Source organism: Trachemys scripta, chromosome 12 (assembly GCF_013100865.1).
Source record: "Trachemys scripta elegans isolate TJP31775 chromosome 12, CAS_Tse_1.0, whole genome shotgun sequence".
NCBI classification, from domain to species: Eukaryota; Metazoa; Chordata; order Testudines; family Emydidae; genus Trachemys; species Trachemys scripta.
This window is the reverse complement of record NC_048309.1, coordinates 5,878,252-5,897,800: the sequence shown is the minus strand read 5'-3', so window position 1 is coordinate 5,897,800 and position 19,549 is coordinate 5,878,252. Positions and strand designations below refer to the sequence as shown.

The 19,549-nt window shown below is 44.1% G+C and overlaps 1 protein-coding gene across 4 annotated transcripts in view; it reads left to right on the top strand.

Moving 5' to 3' along the window:
* Positions 1–19,549, top strand: part of COL20A1 (collagen type XX alpha 1 chain) — a 100,956-nt gene that overhangs the window by 70,654 nt on the left and 10,753 nt on the right. For 3 of the 4 annotated variants that reach the window (XM_034787772.1, XM_034787768.1, XM_034787770.1), the window contains 9 exons: positions 2,738–2,896; positions 5,396–5,473; positions 9,143–9,229; positions 13,822–13,875; positions 14,976–15,071; positions 15,664–15,717; positions 16,395–16,448; positions 17,151–17,204; positions 18,558–18,629. In XM_034787772.1, the coding sequence (XP_034643663.1) occupies positions 2,738–2,896; positions 5,396–5,473; positions 9,143–9,229; positions 13,822–13,875; positions 14,976–15,071; positions 15,664–15,717; positions 16,395–16,448; positions 17,151–17,204; positions 18,558–18,629 (708 nt within the window). The remainder of the gene's footprint in view (positions 1–2,737; positions 2,897–5,395; positions 5,474–9,142; positions 9,230–13,821; positions 13,876–14,975; positions 15,072–15,663; positions 15,718–16,394; positions 16,449–17,150; positions 17,205–18,557; positions 18,630–19,549) is intronic. The other variant, XM_034787771.1, reaches the window with a different exon arrangement.

The window sequence follows — 19,549 nt, the reverse complement described above, 5'->3', positions numbered from 1 at the left end:
AATCCAACTTGGTCTGCTTTAGTTTAAAGAGGCAGGGCTTGCTTTTTGCCTTTTAGTTCCCTCTGAACTTTGTTTTTCTCTGTCTTATATATGAGTTATTGTCATATTAAAGGCAATCTGTCACAGTCTTCATTGCTAGGTCTAAAACGCTAGCAGGTCTTGTTTGTCTTTTTTAATTTGACAAAGAAGCTGCACAATGAGAGAGAGAGAGAGAGAGAGAATTGAGATGGACTGACAATCAAGCCCCAAATCCAAACACCCTGATCTATGAGTACATTCGTTTCTGGCTCCAAACTTCACAACTGAGTCCTCTTCCAGTCATGGAGTCAACAAAAGCTGCAGATCTAACTAGTCTATATATCCATTTTAGGTACTTATATGGCCACCATCACCATATTATCTGAGTGCCTCACCATTTTTCAAGTATTTATTCTCACTCACAAGAGTAATGTGAGGGCAGTTCCACTATCCGCCTTTTACATATGGGAAACAGAGGCAAATTGAGTTGCCCAGGGTCACACAGGCCATCTCTGGCAGAGCAGGGAATTCAATCCAGGTCACTCAAGTCCTCGGCTGGACCACTCTGCCTCCCTCAACTATGGTGTATGTCCCATCTAGATTAAGATTTTTAATTTCAACATGGATTCGTTCCTAATTGTGAGTGGAGACAGGCAGTCCATTTTGAACCTTTACGGACTTCTCAGGTGGCTAAAGCTGTGTGCCTTCCAACCCCCTGAGCAGACCCCCAATGGCAGGTAGAATCACTCAGAAGTGCCATGCCTGTCATGTACAGTGTTTGTCATGATGAAGGCAGGGATTTCAGTCTCACTGAAAGCTACAGTGAAGTAGGCTTCCAAAAACGCCTTTCATGGTGCTTTAAAGCAACGACTAACACAGTGGGGATTTCACGTCCCATCCATCGATCAGTATACTCTATACTGCCTATTACCTTAAATATCCTGCATACATTATCACCTTTAAGTGTTTTTGTTTAGTTTTGTGTTAAATATTTAAGAGAAAAACACATTCTTTTTTTCCCATCTGTACCAAACATCCTTTTTGTATTTGCTGTTAATAACCACTTTCCAAACAGAATAATAACTGTGAGACCGAGAACAGCACTAGAAGATTATAAAAGAAAAGCCCTGCATTTTCATGTGGGGCAGAAAGAGAGATCTTTGTGTTAAAGCAGAGGCCTTTCATAACATAGCTTAGGGACTGCTAATGGGGTATTCTTTCACCACTAGTTAACCACTTCAAATCTGGACCAGGTTGCTAATGACAGTGTAACTGGCTGGGAGGGAAAAAATAATAATTCCCTGCACCCCTCTATTTAATTAATTAATTAATTATTTGAAATTCAAAAACTTAGAAAATGTTAACTTGTTTGACTGAAAATCAGGGAACATTTTTTTTTTTTTTTTGAAATTTTCATTAAAATTGTCCCAACTTTTTTTTTTTTTTTTTTAAATTTAGAAATTAAAACCCTCCACCCAAATTAGCACCTTACAACTAGACCTGAGAAAATAATGGACTTTTTGGTTTGGGAGTCAAACTGAAAACTTTGATGGGGGGACAGGGGGAGGGAAGGTAGTTTGGTTCCAGCTGAAACAGAATTTTTTTGTTTGATTTGAGTCAGACAGAACAATTTTGGGGACTTTTCATTTTGTTTCAGATAATTTTGGGGGTGTTTTCTCACTTTTTTTTTTTGGGTTGTAAATTAGCTATATTTCAAAACAAAACACTATTTCATTTCAAAATGTCAAAACATTTTGTTTCAGAAATGTCAAAACAAAATGATTAAACCTTTTTTATTTTTTTTCCAAGCTAAAACTCTTTGCTGAATTCTACCCAAATTCATGAATAGTTGAGGAGTTTTGAAAAAATGCATTTTTCAGCAAACTTACTATTTGCCAAAAAAAAAAATTGCCCTGCTCTACTTAACAACTGTGCCAGTAGACAGCCCACGGACTAAACTAATTATGGAGGCTGATCTACTTCACATCAGAACTCCAGGAATGGCTTCTCCAGAAGAGGGTTGACATCCAACAGTGGGTTCCTTTGGCTCTTTAGGTGTAGGCAAAGTCTGATTAACTGTATCTCCGTTTACTCAAACTCTTGGTTATCCCGAGCTCATGTATGTCTTTCAGGGTTTGACTGTACAGGAACTGTGCTCCAGCTCTCAGCCCCATCCTGCGTCCCTTTTCTCCATCCCAAGAGCTGGCCTAGAGGAAGCCAAAAGTCCTGTGCTCCAAAGCCCTTCAATGCATAAAGTGGGCTGTTTGTTGTTGTTTTGACAGAAACAGTGTGCTGAAGCTCATAGCACTTTTCGCCATCTTTACTGACACTGTTATGGGCTGAAGGCTTCCACGCACAAGGATTGCTCAGAGCTGGCTCTCCCTGGTAAAACTGGCCCCCTGTTCATAGTCAGGGGAGCTAAAAATAGGAGATCCTGAGTGCAGACTTCAGTGCTGGTTGGACTAGCCCCTCCACCCCCCAAGTCATCTGAAACTTTGATTCTCCAATGGTTTTGATGTCCCTTAGGACAAGGTATTATTGTCCATAGAGGAGTTCACCCTCTAGGACTTTCACCCAATATTATTTGTGATCATTACATGCACAAAAAAAGATGCCTTTGCTTGCCGAAGTGGATATGAACTCTGCCAGATACATGATTAAAAAGAATCCTCTGTCCAACAGGTGAGGTCTGACACATCTATTTTTAATTGCTATCCAGGTGCACATAGCTGTGAGCCGTTTCAGGATCAAACTCTACTTGGACTGTAAGAAAATAGCAGAGAAACTGATCAATGCTATGGGAAGCGTCTCCACAGCTGGCTTCATCATGCTAGGAAAACTGACAGGAACCAGAGGACCCAGGAGTGGGTCAGCAGCGGTAAGTCCAGGGTTTATCAATGTTAATGAGGAGTCTTGTGTCTAAATTCAGGGTTGGATGGGATACAAATCAGAATAGAATTACGGTCCCGTCTCCCCATTGCTCTTGTGTTGAGTTCCCCCCTGTGAAGTAGGGAAGTGTTCTGAACCTATGCAGCTTTGGAAATTTGATGAGCGTTTTTAATGCAATGTTTTGCATTCTCTCCTCCTACCTTTGGGAGTTTGTGATGAGATGTAGCACAGCATGGGTGTGCCACGCAGCCACATCAGCTCGCACCGTGATCTGTGGGTGAGGAGCTTACACGGGGCTTTAATACTGCATAGTCTTGAAACCTGAGGACATACCGATCCTGTTGCATTTGGCTGAAAAAGGCAGGAGGGTTACTAGATTGCTTCTAAAAGAGAAGGCTTTCTACATCCGCTCCCATGGAGTGGCAGCAGCCACATACTAGTAATCACGGGGGCAACACAGTCAGATGGGTTTCATTTAGTCTAAAATTCTCAAAAGTGCATTGTCCCTGAATGACTGTAAAACAATACTCAGAGCAGTCACCAAAAACCCCCTCTCAACACCAGACTCAGCCACTTTTGCCCCAGAGCTAAAGGAAAAAAATAAAATCTTGGCTTTGTGCCGTGCCCTGAAGATCAATGGACTCGGGCTGATTGACCCATGGGAAAAGCAAGCACCAGAGACAAAAACCACCCTGAATCTGATTCTTCATTGCCTTATACCTCATGTTGCCATTTACGCCGCTGCAAAATAAGTGTAGAAACACTCCAGTAGCTGATCTGGGAGTGTTTTATGGCCCTTGGTCCAGATCCTCAAAGGTATTTTGGCACCTGACTCCCATTGGTTTCCTGGGCATGATTTGCACTGGTTTGAATGATTACACAGGGTGCCGGGCAAGGATAAATTAGGCGCCTGCTCCACAGCACTCTGACCGTAGATGTAGGGGGTGCAAATAAGAACAGATCAGCTGACTGCAGTGTTCCACACCCGAAGGCAGCATTGCACAAGCAATCTGGCCCGTCTGTATTGCAGGCAGCCTCAGCTAACACCAGGAGGAAGTGGAGTCATGCAACGTACCGGGAGAAATGCCATCAAAGGAATGAGCTGTACGATATGGGAACAGATTCATAACAAAGCAGGATTCAAGCAGCTCTAATTTTATTTGCCAAAGAAATACTGTGGTGGTTTAGACTGACAGCAGCCCTGTCAGATCTCTGCCTTGGAGGAAAATATCCTCTATCCCACCCCAGTTTTTCCTTTTTGCAGCTTAGCTAGCTGGATCCAGTCATTGAAGAGCTACTAATGAACAGCCCAGACCTTCTCTACTCCCGTCATGCTTCAAGCCTAACGAAGTTTCATGTCTTCTGCAGCTCTGCTGCCCTTGAGGAGACAGAGTGCCTCATTACTGGTTATCATCAAACCTTATTTAAGACATCTCTAAGTGCCATTTGATGTATGGGGCTCATTTTATAGCCAGATGCTGCACATCCCACTCCTCCAGTCGCACTGCTCACTCATCATTAAATGCTTGGGGGGGAAAGATTTGATTTGGTAAAAATGGCATTTTTAAAAATTGTGGGTTTTAAATATATCTCCCCTCCCCCTTTTTTTCTTTTTTTGGTCTCATGCTGCATTTGCACTTTTGCTAATCAAAAAGGAAAGATCTGGCAGTCTAGGGAGAGGCTGAGAAGGAGGGCAGATTTATTTGGAGGGGGAGGATGCATCTCCCAGGAATATCTGCTGGTTTTGTTCTTCTACCATTTTCTTGAGTGGCAGCAGAGCAAAGTTGTCTTTTAACAGTTTGGTTTGTGCTGAAGCCAATTACCTGGGGCTTTGGGAGGGGCTGCTGCTGAAATGCGAGTAAATCAGAAACTGAGGTTTTGTTAGCATGGATGAGCTTACAGAGTTCACTTTGCAAGGCTCTGGCCTCAGAGGCCTGAGACGTGTAATGCAGGCCAATGACCAGCCACCCCTTCTAAATTCTGTATCCATTGCCTTGTGTCTGCGGTTTGTACAATTGCCTCTGAAAGAATGTGTCTGTATGGGCAGTGGGTAGGGGGAAGGGGAGAAAGCTCATGATAGTCTCTTACATAAGGTTATTTTTACATTCTACTGCAGCCAGAAGTGGCCAAGAACTTACACAACTTCCTGACAGACCACTCTGCGGCTTGCAGTAGGATGAGCTATTATTCTCATTGGCATCTTAACAAGACTTGGCGTGAGCTATTGTTGGGAACATACAATAACTGGGGCATTAGCCTGCATAATTGCTGTTCATCAGGACACCTGGAGGCACTATATTTAAAAAAAACAAAAAACTGTGCAGTTCTATCCTTTTTTCTACACCTAAATTCTTGTTAGGGGGCCTCTCTTCTCCAACAGCGGGTTGAATAATTATGTATGGCTATGGAAATGGCAGGTTGCACAGCCAACCCACCTGTCACATTTGTTACTCTTCTCATGACTCGTCTAATTCTCTTTGCTCCACAGTTCCAGCTGCAGTCTTTACAGATTGTTTGCAGCGGCTCATGGGCAGAGGAAGATAGATGTTGTGATCTCCCGGCACTGGTAAGATGTGAATGACCGATGTGGTCATTGGGATGAGACTGGGGAGTTTGTCAAAGGAAATGACACTTTAAATAGAATTTTGGTAGGGCCAAAAGATGAACTTTTATTTTTTCCCGAGAAACTGATAAAACTAGCTAGAGCGAAGGCCAAGTGAGTCTGCGTCTGGTCCCAGTGAAATTAATAATAAAATGCCTGTTGGCTTCAGCAGGTAAGAGGTGCCCTGGTGGAAATGTTTGAGAAGCTCTAATTCCTGACTTGAATCAGATCTACCAAGCCAGCGCTGTCACACAGCTCTGCTATTGACCTTCAGTTCTGAGTTATAACTCCAGCCGGTTGGATATTTTTCTGATGAAACGAAGCTTAATCGGAAAATGCCAATTCATCAAACCTAAAATGATTGGTGAAAATAGCTTTGGGGACCCGCTGGCCCATGAATCTGAAAGCCCCAAGGTCCCTGGCCTGGGATAGCCCTGCATGGGACCGCCAAGAGCTACTGCCTGAAATTGACATTCAGCAGACAAGAATGTCAGTTTTACGAAGCAGGTGCCAGGGTTCTGGCACGTATATTTGGTTTTGGAAGTGCCGTGTGTCAGGTTTTTGAAACTTTTTTTTTTTTTCTTGGGATTTCCAGTTTGTGGGAACTTTTGATATTTCAAATTCTCCCGTGAACCGGAAATCCTGAATTTGTCAGTTGAAGTTATAACATTCCTCTGCTATTCCTTTCCGCTCGTGGGCTTCTACTGCACACAAAAAAATTATTGCTCTTGAACTGAGAGGTGGTTTGTTTTGTGGGCAAATATTTAGAAAAGAGTAGATCAATTGATTGTTTTCCTCAGGATATATTTATTGTAAATTTCAGTGACCATAAAATGTTGGGCTGGTTGGAAAATTTTCCTTTTGAAATTGTTTTTTGATCGAAAATTGGGTCTTTGATTAAACAGTGTTTCACACAAACCATCTGCTATCTGCAGAAAATTTTGATTTTCACTGAAAAAATGAATGCTGAAAATCCAAAAATGTTTTCGTTTTGAGCTTAAAACTGAAATACTTCAGATGAAAACCAAAATATTTCAATTTGAATATTGTGTCTCAGCTGGACTTTATCTCCCATAATGCACCACGGCCCTTGGACTCCCATGAAGCACTGCCTCATATCACCAAGAGGGGAGACCATGGTGCATCATGGGAAATGTAATCCAGCTAAGTACTAGAATGATAAAGTAAAATTTTCAGCAGTGCCTAAGTCCCATGTTCAAAAGGGACTTAGGAGGCTAAGTACCATTAAAATTCAATTAGGGCTATCAAGTGATTAAAAAAATTAATCGCGCAATTTATCGTGCTATTAAACAATAATAGAATACCATTTATTTAAATATTTTTGGCTGTCTTCTACATTTTCAAATATAGTGTACAGTGCTCACTTTATATTTATTTTTATTACAAATATTTACATGGTAAAAACCAAAAGAAATAGTATTTTTCAATTCACTTAATACAAGTACTGTAGTGGAATCTCTTTATCATGAAAGTTGAAATTACAAATATGGAATTATGTACAAAAAATAACTGCATTTAAAAATAAAACAATGGAAAACTTTAGAGCCTACGAGTCCACTCAGTCCTACTTCTTGTTCAGCCAATTGCTTAGACAAACAAGTTTGTTTACGTTTGCGGGAGATAATGCTGCCTGCTTTTTGTTTACAATGTCACCTGAAAGTGAGAACTGGTATTCATGTGGCACTGTTGCAGTTGGCGTCACAAGATATTTATGTGCCAGATGTACTAGAGATTCATATGTCCCTTCATGCTTCAACCACCATTCCAGGGGATATGTGTCCATGCTGATTATGGGTTTTGCTCAATAATAATCCAAAGCAATGTGGACTGACACATTTATTTTCATCATCTGAGTCAGATGCCATCACCAGAAGGTTGGTTTTCTTTTTTGGTGGTTTGGGTTCTGTAGTTTCCACATCGGAGTGTTGCTCTTTTAAGACTTCTGAAAGCATGCTCCACACCTAATCCCTTTCAGATTTTGGAAGGCACTTCAGATTCTTAAACCTTGGGTCGAGTGCTGTAACTATCTTTAGAAAGCTCACATTGGTACCTTCTTTGCATTTTGTCAAATCTGTGGTAAAGATGTTCTTAAAATGAACAACGTGTTGGGTCATCTTCCGAGATTGCTATAACATGAAATATATGGCAGAATGCGGGTAAAACAGAGCAGGAGACGTATGATTCTCCCCCAAGGAATTCAGTCACAATGGAGTGGGGCAGCTGCCCCACTCCTGGAGAATGGGTTAAAAAAAGCCAGGCTAGGCTGTTTGGGGAGGCAGCCATAGCTGTGACCAGCCCAATCCGGGCCCAGCTGGCCCTGATAAGAGGGCTGTGGGCCAGAAGCTGGAAGAGTCTCACTCTAGCCCTGGAGGGAGCAGGGCTAGCTGCCTGAGAGCGAAATATCTGAAATAGAGCAGGGCTGGGGAATAGGGCAAGGGAGCTGGGGAGCTCCAGCCTGGTAAACCCCCAGGCTGCAGGCCTTGTTTAAGGCCTATAAAAGGTATTGGGGCTGCCCGAGGATAGGTAAAGGCAGCAAGTCCTAACCCCTTGTCAACGATAAGTGGCCATTACAGACTGCAGTCTACCCCAGTGAGCGGGGGCTAGATGATGACTGGCAGTAGCCACTGAGGCAAGGCGGGTTTAGAGGGTTGGGGGTTTCTCAGGGAGGGGAGACCAACAGTATAGGAGTACTGCTGAGGCAGAACCCCGAGGTAAATGGCACCGGGGTCCGGGAGGGACATGGGGCCAGCGGCAGGCGAGACACTGGCCTGCAGAGGGCACGCCAAACGCTGGAAAAGAGCTAATTCCCAGATTACCAGCAGGAGGCGCTGCACCGGTGAGTTGTCGCTTCGCTACACACAAATTTAATTAACGCATTAGTTTTTTTAACAAGCGTCATCAGCATGGAAGCATGTCCTGGAATGATGGCTGAAGCATGAAGGGGCATACGAATGTTTAGCATATCTGGCACGTAAATATCTTGCAATGCCAGCTACAAAAGTGCCATGCAAAAGAAAGCCTGTTCTCACTTTCAGGTGACATTGTAAATAAGAAGCGGGCAGCATTATCTCCTGTAACTGTAAACAAACTTGTTTGCCTTAGCAATTGGCTGAATAAGAAGGAGGACTGTGTGGACTTGCAGGCTCTGAAGTTTTACATTGTTTTGTTATGGAGTGCAGTTATGTAACAAAAAAAAATCTGTATTTGTAAACTGCATCTTCACAATAAAGAGATTGCCCTATAGTGCTTGTATGAGGTGAACTGAAAAATACAATTTCTTTTGTTTATCATTTTTACAGTGCAAATATTTATATTATTATTTTTATTACAAAGTGAGCACTGTACACTTTGTATTCTGTGTTATAATTGAAATCAATATATTTGAAAATGTAGAAGAACATCCAAACATATTTAATAAATTTCAATTGGTATTCTATTGTTTAACTGTGCAATTAAAACTGCGATTAATCACGATTAATTGTTTTGAGTTAATCGTGTGAGTTAACTGCGATTAATCGACAGCCCTACTTTCAATGAGACTTAGGTGCCTGAGTCATGAAAATGGTATGAGTTTTTGAAAGGGTTATCCATAATTTTCTTTCTTTCTTTCAGAGAAATGAAGAGACCTGCCCTACCTTGACTCCTTCCTGCACCTGCACTTCAGGTATCCCAGGCCTGCCAGGTCCTCCAGGGCCCCCTGTAAGTTTGCCTTCTCACATTTGTTCCTAGAAATGTTCGTATTGTCTGGCACCCACATGGTATTTCACAGCCATGTGCAAAGGACAAGGTCCCTGCCATGAACTCACAATCTCGGCAGACACTGGACAGAGGGAGAGAAGGGAAACATCATCATAAAGAAACAGGAAGTTAAGCAATGAACTATGCTGCATGGCATGTGACTCCATGTTTATCATTTCTTATGAGATCATATAACTGATTAAAGGAGGTGGAGACCTTCTCTGCTCTACTTGGACCCAATGACTTTGACTTGCAGAGCTGGGTTTCTCTTCCCTTGGTTCTGAACACCAAGTAAATGCTGGCAGATTTCCATATCCTGAACTCCGAACTTCCCAACTTTTGGGGGAGGTTTAAGACCCCTTAATATCAGAGGTCCAATGAAGCCAAAACTTATCAATCCAGATATCAAATGCCAACAAAGCAAAGGGTGCACGGAGCAGGCATTGTGGTCCAAGCCCATCTCTGCATAGGTATTTGTATTTTTATAATGCTGAATAATATAACAACTGCCGATGTTTATGTCTCAAGGCAGCCATCTCAACCTGGGCAGGCCTTTCCTTTCCTTTCCCTCTCCTACTGCCAAAGCGAAATAAGTTATCTTGCAAGGCGACAGTGACAGCTGGGGGCAGAGAGAGCATTACTGTACTAATCCTCTTACAGGAGAAGGGCCGGCTTCCCTTTTTGTCTGTCTGTAAAGATCTGTTGGATAGGAAGCTCTGAAACCCTGTATGAACGCTTGAAATGCAAAAGGCATGGCATGGCCACCTTGAATCCAGCTGTATTCAGGGCTGGATTCAATAAAGATTTAACATAGGAGGAGTGTGTATTGACTCTAGCTCTCCGAAGTTCTGGTTATTCCTATCTGTTTTTCAGTCACTGCAGAAAAATTAATTACCACAAATTCTGTGTTTCATAATGCACATTACACAGAGAGAGGGGAATGTTTACAACCAAGGCTGTACCTACTCTCCCCCTGTGTACGTGTAATGCATGCACCAACTTGCCGCAATGGTTTTTTTTGGGTGCAAATATTAACATTTCCCCACAGGACTGTTTAAACAATGAGAGCAGCTATGGGAATACCTAGCAGGTATTTGCACCTGCAGAGTGCAATTGGAATTTTTGCATGAAGAAGCTGAGGGCTGGAAATCTAGCCCAGAGCATCTTTCACAATGTAGAAAAAATCTTTCTCTGTGTCAAATAAATATGTTTTAATAATAAATATCCTGTCACAGGGTGGCCTGCTCTTTAAGGGGAGTTGGGCCCAGCCTCGTCTGTGAAGGATCAGCTCCCTCCCATCTGAGAGAGAGCAGCTGGTGATCAAATACTTACAAAAGCCAGCAGGTGGCCTAGTGGAGGAGAAAGCTGCCAGCAGCAGGGAGACCCTGATAGGAAACCACTGGGGTTGGGGAACAGGACAACAGGAAGCTGGCTGGCTCCTGTGGGCAGCTCTGGAGCAGGGTTGGACTCTCAGACAGGTGGCCTGTAGTATGGAACCCAGTAGGGAGTAGATAGGCCCCTGAGTAGGGGGAAGGGACAATTGCGAAGGCTGAGAAAATGGCCTGCCCCGACTGAGTGTGGAGTCACTTCTTCCTGGAGCACGGGGACAGGGCAGAAGCCTATGTGCCCTTTTGACGCCAATAAACAGGACTGGCACTTTTTAAATATTAGGATTCATCTGTGAGGTCAATTTCATCATTAACAAGGAACAACAGTTTGTTAATTCATAACTAGTGGTTAATTCCAATGGAAATTTTAATTACACAGCACATTGCTTCATCACAGTATGTCATTTGTCAAAAACAAATTGTGTCAAACCAACTTGATAGCTTTCTTTGACAGGGTAACAAGCCTTGTGGATGGGGGAAGCGGTAGACGTGGTATGTCTTGACTTTAGTAAGGCTTTTGATACTGTCTCACATGATCTTCTCATAAACAAACTAGGGAAATGCAACCTAGATGAAGCTACTATAAGGTGGGTGCAAAACTGGTTGGAAAACCATTCCCAGAGAGTAGTTATCAGTGGTTCACAGTCATGCTGGAAGGGCATAACGGGTGGGGTCCTGCAGGGATCAGATCTGGGTCCGGTTCTGTTCAATATCTTCATCAATGATTTAGATAATGGCAGAGAGAGTACACTTACAAAGTTTGTGGATGATACCAAGCTGGGAGGCATTGCAAGTATTTTGGAGGATAGGATTAAAATTCAAAATGATCTGGACAAACTGGAGAAATGGTCTGAAGTAAATAGGATGAAATTCAATAAGGACAAATGCAAAGTACTCCATTTAGGAAGGAACAATCAGTTGCACACATACAAAATGGGAAATGACTGCCAAGAATGGAGTACTGCAGAAAGGGATCTGGGGGTCATAGTGGACAACAAGCTAAATATGAGTCCACAGTGTAACACTCTTGCAAAAAAAAGTGAACATCATTCTGGGATGTATTAGCAGGAGTGTTGTAATCAAGACACAAGAAGTTATTCTTATGCTCTACTCTGTGCTGATTAGGCCTCAACTGTAGTTTTGTGTCCAGTTCTGGGCATCACATTTTGGAAGGATGTGGACAAATTGGAGAAAGTCCAGAGAAGAGCAATAAAGATGATTAAAGGTCTAGAAAACATGACCTATGAGGGAAGATTGAAAAAATTGCATTTGTTTAGTCTGGAGAAGAGAAGCTTGAGAAGGGACATGATAACAGTTTTCAAGTACATAAAAGGTTATTACAAGGAGGAGGAAGAAAAATTGTTCTTCTTAACTGCTGAGGATAGGACAAGAAGCAATGGGCTTAAATTGCGGTAAGGGAGGTTTAGGTTGGACATTAGGAAAAACTTCCTAACTGTCAGGATGGTTAAGCACTGGCATAAATTGCCTAGGGAAGTTGTGGAATCTCCAGCATTGGAGATTTTTAAGAGCAGGTTAGACAAACACCTGCCAGGGATGGTCTAGATAATTAGTCCTGCCACAAGTCTAGGGGATGGACTAGAAGACCCGTCGAGGTCCCTTCCAGTCCTGTGATTCTGTGATAACCTGCTACCTGCATTGTTATGAGCTCATGCGGCCTTCTAATTTAAATGTCTCTTCAATGCACTTTAGGGGAGTAAGGGGTTTTCTTTCAACGTGATTGGGAATATAGTTATGACACATATGCTTCATGCATCATGAAACCCTGATCGATTTGCACTTAACATGTCTAAAGTGATTCCATAGTGAGCAAGGATGCATATCCACTCTTCCTTAATGAGCTCCTTCTGCACAGGGATAGGCTCCTTTGGGGCACCCCATAAACAACCTCTAGCCAAGCTCCTAGTCAGACTTGCTTAATCCAAATCCACTGCTATTTAGATTGACGAACAAAAGCCATCAGATTAAAACGTCAATAGTTCATACAGCACCTGTACATGCTAGATTAGATTCCTCTGAGATCCAGTGGTTATGCAGATGTGCAGCTAAACCAGGTCTCCCTGGATACACTCCCCTTCCCTGCTGTGAGCGTGCTCATTTGGAGCTTATGTAAAGTAGAATGTGTGCTCTAGGGTCTGTACAAGTATGAGCTGCTGTTCCATCCCCAGCTTGCTGCAAGTAGCGGGAATAGAGATTAATCAGCATCACGCCGTGAGAAGCACTTTGAAAAACAAGTGTGTAATCTCAGTGCCAGCACAGAATGCTTCAGTTGCATTTCCATGGTCCCACTGAATACCTGTCCTTTTTATGGAATGTGCTAAACTACGGAGGATCTGATTCTGATCTCTCTTACACCATTGACCTGAAAGGAGCTTGCCACAGGGATGCCACTATTACCCGCTTGTTACTGTTCAGCCCTCTCAAAATGCATTTGTGGCAGACTTACCTAGGGCCATATAGCAGTTCCTGTGTGGGCTGAGCTGAGCGTGAGCAAGAGATGGGGCTCCACTAGAACGCCGCCTCTGAGTCCTTGCAAAATTGGGTGGAGCCCTCATTCGGATCTGCCTTCAGAGCCTCTTGGGGGCCACCTCTCACCTGAACTCTTTGCTTTGTGTCAATGTCGGCATTCGCAGAGCCACCCACGCTGCTCTGGAATGAAGCAGATGGAGCAGAAAAGTTGCTTCCGTCCTAGATTTTCCATAGAAGTGCAAAACCACAACGAGTCAACCCCCACTGCTACCGATGTCGCTTTCGGCAGCCATTTGTTACGGTTACAAAACCAAGCAACTTCAGGCTTTCTCCTGTGCTGCTCCTCATGCCTGGAAGAAATAAGCATCCACAAAGCCACCTCATTGTCCTCCCTTCAAATCTCTCCTTAGAAGTCTGCTGTGACGGATGGTCCGGCAGCAGGTGTGCAGTGACCGCTGCTTTTCACACTCACTAGTATCTCGCTGTTACCTGCTGCTTCCTGCTCTGTTTGTCACATCCCCCTCTAGCAAGTCCTTCAGGGGCAGGGAGCATCTTCTGATGTGTGGGTACAGTATCTAGCACCGGGGCGCTGCACTGCGGTTCCCAAGCGCTACCTCAGTACAGACATTACTTAATATTAATAACAAGAGAGTCTTGTGCTTTGTCCCACTTTGGCAGGGCAGTCCTGGGAGAAGAGGACCGCAAGGGGTACAAGGGGAACCAGGGCCGAAGGTGAGCAATAACAGCACTCCGACTTTGATTTTCTTTCAGGCAGCTATATGCCTATAGGTCATACGCAGACCTGGGGTGAGAAAGTGCAACTCCCTTAACTTCAATGGACTTACATTTACTCACCCCAGGTCTGAATTCATCCCTACATTAATGATTGAGCCTTCTTACTACTTAGCGCAGCAATCCAGAGATTTTAAGAAACAGAACAATGAAAATGTCTGTAATCGAATAGAAAATGACATGGTTATTTAAGCACCATGTGGGTGCTCAGAGCTGTGTGATATAGACATGATCCCTGCTCCAAAATTCTCCAGACACCTAGTTGTGTTGATTAACTACATGGATCCAATAAGCTTCTTTCTAAGAAAACAACCCAACTTCATCAGAAAACGTTCATCCCAGTTTTGTGGTGCTCTTATTCTCCCTGCCATGTGTGGCTGATTTGACCCCATGCCTCGGCATGCTTGGGAAAGGTGTGTAGTACAGGAAGAGCCACAGAAACTGGGTATGTCTCTACGGAAAAGGAGCAGAGACAAGTACGAAACAAAAGGCTGGATCTGAACATCCTGGAATTTGGGGGGTGGGGAAGGCACTGAAATCCACATCCAGAGCATTTGCTATGTGTTACCCAACAAAGCATGACTGAGAGAATCCAGTAAAGAAGCAAGGGAACCCCCAACCCCGGCCACTGCTGTCCTTTTTCAAATGAACTGCACAGAAGCCAGCACCATTGATAGAGCTGGCCAGAAAAAGACATTGAAAAATGGACACCGTTTTCAGTGAAGTCTTTGCGGAAATTTCTCCCCCGCCATTTTTTGACCAGCTCCAATCACTAGAATAATTTGCTATAGGGCAGGGCTGCTCCTGCTTCCCTGGAAACCAATGGGAGTTTTGCCATTGACTTCCCTGGCCTCAAAACCTTGGACTGCAAAGGCAAAGGGCTGTACAGCTGAGGGTATTGGACACTTTCAGGCCTTGCCTCTTCCTTTTGCATCCAGTAGCTGCTTTGTGCTGACACTGGTCGTATGGTGCAGTCAATGCATGGCGAAGTCGCTGGTGTTCCTCCCCACATTTGGTTTCATTTCTTTGACTGGCTTTAGGGTGAGCCAGGTCCTCCTGGACAAGCCGGACCGGAGGGTCCTGGTGGACAACAAGGGTCACCAGGCTCCCAAGGAATCACCGTGCAGGGTCCAGTGGTACGTGATCTCTCCCATTGCTTTTATCCCATCTTTTGCTCTGTGTGAAAGATACGGCTGTATGGGGGGGTCTGGTTTTGTTACAGGGATGTGGTGATAAAAACACCTGAGCCTTATCTACACCACTGCTTACAATGCTGTTACTACCAGCTGCGCTGTTGCTATTATAGGGATATCTAGTTTTTCTAATGTTGACGAGATCCTAAATTCTGGTTTAAAAACTGGCCACGGTGGATAGCTGATTTCTAGTCTAGCCCTTGAAGAGTCCAACGGAGTATTAAAATTTCAGTAGCACAGTCATCATGGTTAGAGAAGCAATGGGCAAATGTTAGAGAAGCAATATACACCTGCACGTATGTGTGTGTATATACACACAAACCTGCATGCAAATGCCAGGCAAAAGGGTCAGATATGGAGGTGTGCAAGGATCCCTATGGGCACAAATCACCTCAAAGGGCATGTGGAGGTAATTGGGTTCCTGGCCATGCTGAACTGACCATTAGTGATGAGTAGCCATGGACAGATAGACTTCTGCCCAACTTAAGGGGTGGTGCAGAATACATGCAACTCTATTGTGACATTTTGATTCCAGGGGCCACCAGGAATTAAAGGGGAGAAAGGAGACAGTGGAATCCCAGGCATGCAGGTAATATAATCGACATCACTCCTTTGACTCAAAGAACTACCTATTTTCCCCCTGAACATCTGAAATCCAAGGAATTATCTGTCATTATTGCAATCCCCACTTTGAAAGCGTATCTCCACCACGCAGGAAATCTGCAGGAACGCCTTGCACGGCTATCGTGCGTTCACATCCGGGCCCACACAGGAGCGTGGCAAACATGAATCAGTTCAGCCTCCCACCAACCTTGCAAGTATTATTGGGCCTGTTTCCCCAAAGAATAAACTGGGCAATGGACAAACAGTAAAGCATGGCAGAGCCAGCAGGCTGGCTTCCACCCCTCTTCTCTACCACTTCCTAAGTATCCCCAGTGCAGAAGAGGCAGGAAATCCAGTTGGGCCTGTAAAATTCTTTCGGGACTCCCTGTTATGGAAGGTGCTGTTAAAATGTAAGGCATAGGGGAGGAAAGAGAAGAGGAGTCTGACCTTATGATGGTGAATGATGCAGGGTTCAGTTTCATATACCGGAAAATAGAGCCGGTTGAAAATGGAATTTTGTTGACATTTTAGTGCTCTGTTTCTTTTTTGTTCTGCTGTGCTTGATTGTCCTTTTTGGTGGTTGCCTTTATCTCCACCATTTAAAAATATGAGGTGGGATGTAATTGCTGGATGCCAGACTTAACCAGCAATTCTGTTTTCTAGGGTATTCCTGGTGCCCAGGGAGCTCCAGGCAGAGATGGCATTCAGGGTGCAAAGGTAAAACACACAGATGCAGATTTTCAAACCTGGGAACCTAACACTCCATATGTGGCCTGATTTGCAGAGATGCTGAGCACCCACAGGTCCTAATGTGTGTGGGGGAAACTGAGGTTGCGCCTCACCTCTGAAAATTGGCCTGCTTTTAGGTGCGCAGATATGGACTTGGGTGCCTAACTTTACTCACTCAGGTTTGAAAACTTTGGCCAGACTGTATCTGCACCACTTCTTGTAAAAAGTGCATGGCAAAGTGTATGGGGGGAGGGGAGGAATTGGCTTGAGATGGTGGATTAGAGATTTACTCTCTGGGTATTTCCCCCATGGCACCTTACCTTGCAAAGAGCTCTGGGGTCCTATTCTTCTCACAGCATCTTGGAGTAAGCATGGACGTTCTGCTGTCGAGAGGCAGCATTTGCAGTTTTCTCTACTCTCCGCCCAACGGTTGATATTGCTAGCACAGGGCAAGCCTGCGGCAGCAGGGATGGGTGAATTGATGATCCAGACATCTCAAATTTGGCCCCAAAATTCTTCAGCTAGATTTATGTGGCTGAGAAGTTACCAACGTTCTTGTGTGTTTGGCAGTTATGTTCCATTGATAAGCCCTGGCTAAACAGCCTTTGGAGTAAGGCATCACATCACTGCACCCTCAGCTCTCACCAATGCTGTGAGGACCCTCTTGTTAACACACTGTTGGGTTTGCAGGGGGTGAGAGGACTGGAAGGCACAGCAGGGCCTCCGGGGCCACCAGGACCCAGGGTAAGAGCTTGCACAAACTGTCAGTACAAAGCTTGTCATCAGCAATAACTTTCACTTCCTGCTGACTTGCTGTATTTTCCACTGGTGCCAATATAACCACCCTCTGGCGTGGGTCATCACAGGGTTAGAACCTGGGACGTTCAGCACTGCAGCAGAGACCTCTACCGCTTCAGCTTCAGGACTAACTCTGTTAGCTGGTAGCAGTAGTAGACTTAGCTCGTGGGCAGCCTCTAGAGGGACATGTGCTTTGCTAGAGGGTTAGGTAGTCCAGCGGGCTACTGTTCCTCTTTCTTAAATGGTGGATGAGTTTAAGGCATACAGGATGCTAGACTGAAGTCTCTAGCTGGACCTGGGCATGAGGCCAGACAAGATCTCCTCACTCAGCTCTGCCCAGGCCAGTGGGACCTGAGCTGCTCCCAAGCACAAATTCCTAGCTTCGGTTTCACCAAGGACAGCCTTAGAGTTTATCTACGTATTTATAAGGCTCCAATCACATTAGTGTCGAGTGTCTCTCAACACCGTGGGTGGTGGTGAAGTATTATGTCCCCACCTTACAGATGAGGAGCTGAGGGATTGAGAGGTTCAGTGGCCTACTACAGAACTTCAGGCAGTACATGGCAGACCCGGGAAGTGAACCCAGATTCACTGAGTCCCAGCATGAACCACCAGACCAGCCTTTCAAGAGCGAAGATGCCACCTGTGCACTAGGAATTGCATTGAAACCTCCACCTCATTTCCCCATGGCCACTAAATAGCTGTCAATCACTATTGACTGGAATCCAGTGGGTGAAAAATTACAAATATATAGAAAATAACTGGCCCTTTTCTTATACAATTCTGGCAACTGCAGAAATACAACTGGGGAGCAGATAGATGTCTAGAGCATGCAGGTTTTTTTTTTCCTTTAAACAATTCTTCATTATTGATGCAATTACACATTGGAGGGAAGTTCAGCTGTAAAAGAGAGGCATTAACTGTCCAAAAATAGATGTGCTCTGGGCTAAGACTAAAATAATCTCAATACAGAATGAAAGAACTAAAAACTGAAGGGTAAAAACCACCTTGCAGGTCGTGGGCACAACTCACATCTGCTCTCCTGACCATAATTGAGACAGTAATAGTAAATGATGTGAACATGACTCATACACGATATACTTTTAACATTGTCTTCATGGTTGGATGATGCACTGACATAAACCTTAAGGGCACAATGCCTTTAACTGAGCCCTCTAAACTGATTCTGCTGGTGCCCTTGGAGACATAGGGAGATGTCAACCTCAAGTAGCAGAAGAAGAAAGCGGGCAGCTGCCTGGGTCTTCGCTGTAGCTGCATCTCACAATTTAATCTCTTCAGGGTTTCCAAGGAATAACAGGTTCCCGAGGCAGTAGTGGAGAGCGAGGACCTCCAGGTGATGTTGGACCCACCGTAAGTGGCTGTATGGGTTTTTTTGTTTTGTTTTTGTGTTGTGGTACTCCAGGAGTGCCTGATGAAAGCATGGAACCTGACAGAGTCCTAAATGGAAATGAGCTGCAGCTACAAAGTTCAGCTCTGCATCTGAACTTCCTCAAAGTTTGAATGTGTGTAGCTCTGAGGGTGTTAGTTCAGATCCATCTCTTCTGGTGGAAGGGACTTTAGCTATTCATCAAAGACCTGGCTGACAAATGTCTTGAATAGACTCAGGGCTAGTTGTTCATGGCAGGCATTGCCCTCTGCAGGATTCGGAGCTCAATAAAATCTAGTGGTCAAAAATTTCCTACATAAGATCCTGGACTGGAGAGAAAAATCACTAGAGATGGGCCTGAACCAATCCCATGGAACCAAACTTTTGGGGCAAGCCTTAGACCACATCTGAACTTTGCAGTTGTCCCTTCAGCTCAGATGAAGAACTCTTTGCATGTGAGGAGAACTTACCTTGGATCAAAGGCAGATCTGTAGTGTTTTCACAGCTCTGATGCTGTCTTTTTGTTGGCATCAGTCTTTTCCTGTTGCTCCATATTTGTTGTTATCCTTAATAAAAATCCTCCATTATTCGTATGAATTTGGTCTTCTGTTGTGGGGGGGAGTGTATATATCCTTAACTACAGCCACAGTATTTACTGGTTCACATGTTTGTGGCTAAACAAAATGACATTTGTACATGCATTTTGCATAATTCTGTGATATACAACCATAAGATATCAAAGAATGGGGCTGTCAGATCAGCTTTCCCTGTGCAACTGCATTCACGTTTTGTGGGGTTTTATGCATGCAAATGGCTGAGACTACAGTTTTGGAAGGAGCACCTGAAAAGATCCACTGCAAATGTGGTCCTTATTTTGGAGTTAGCTTGTAAACATACCGCTGGC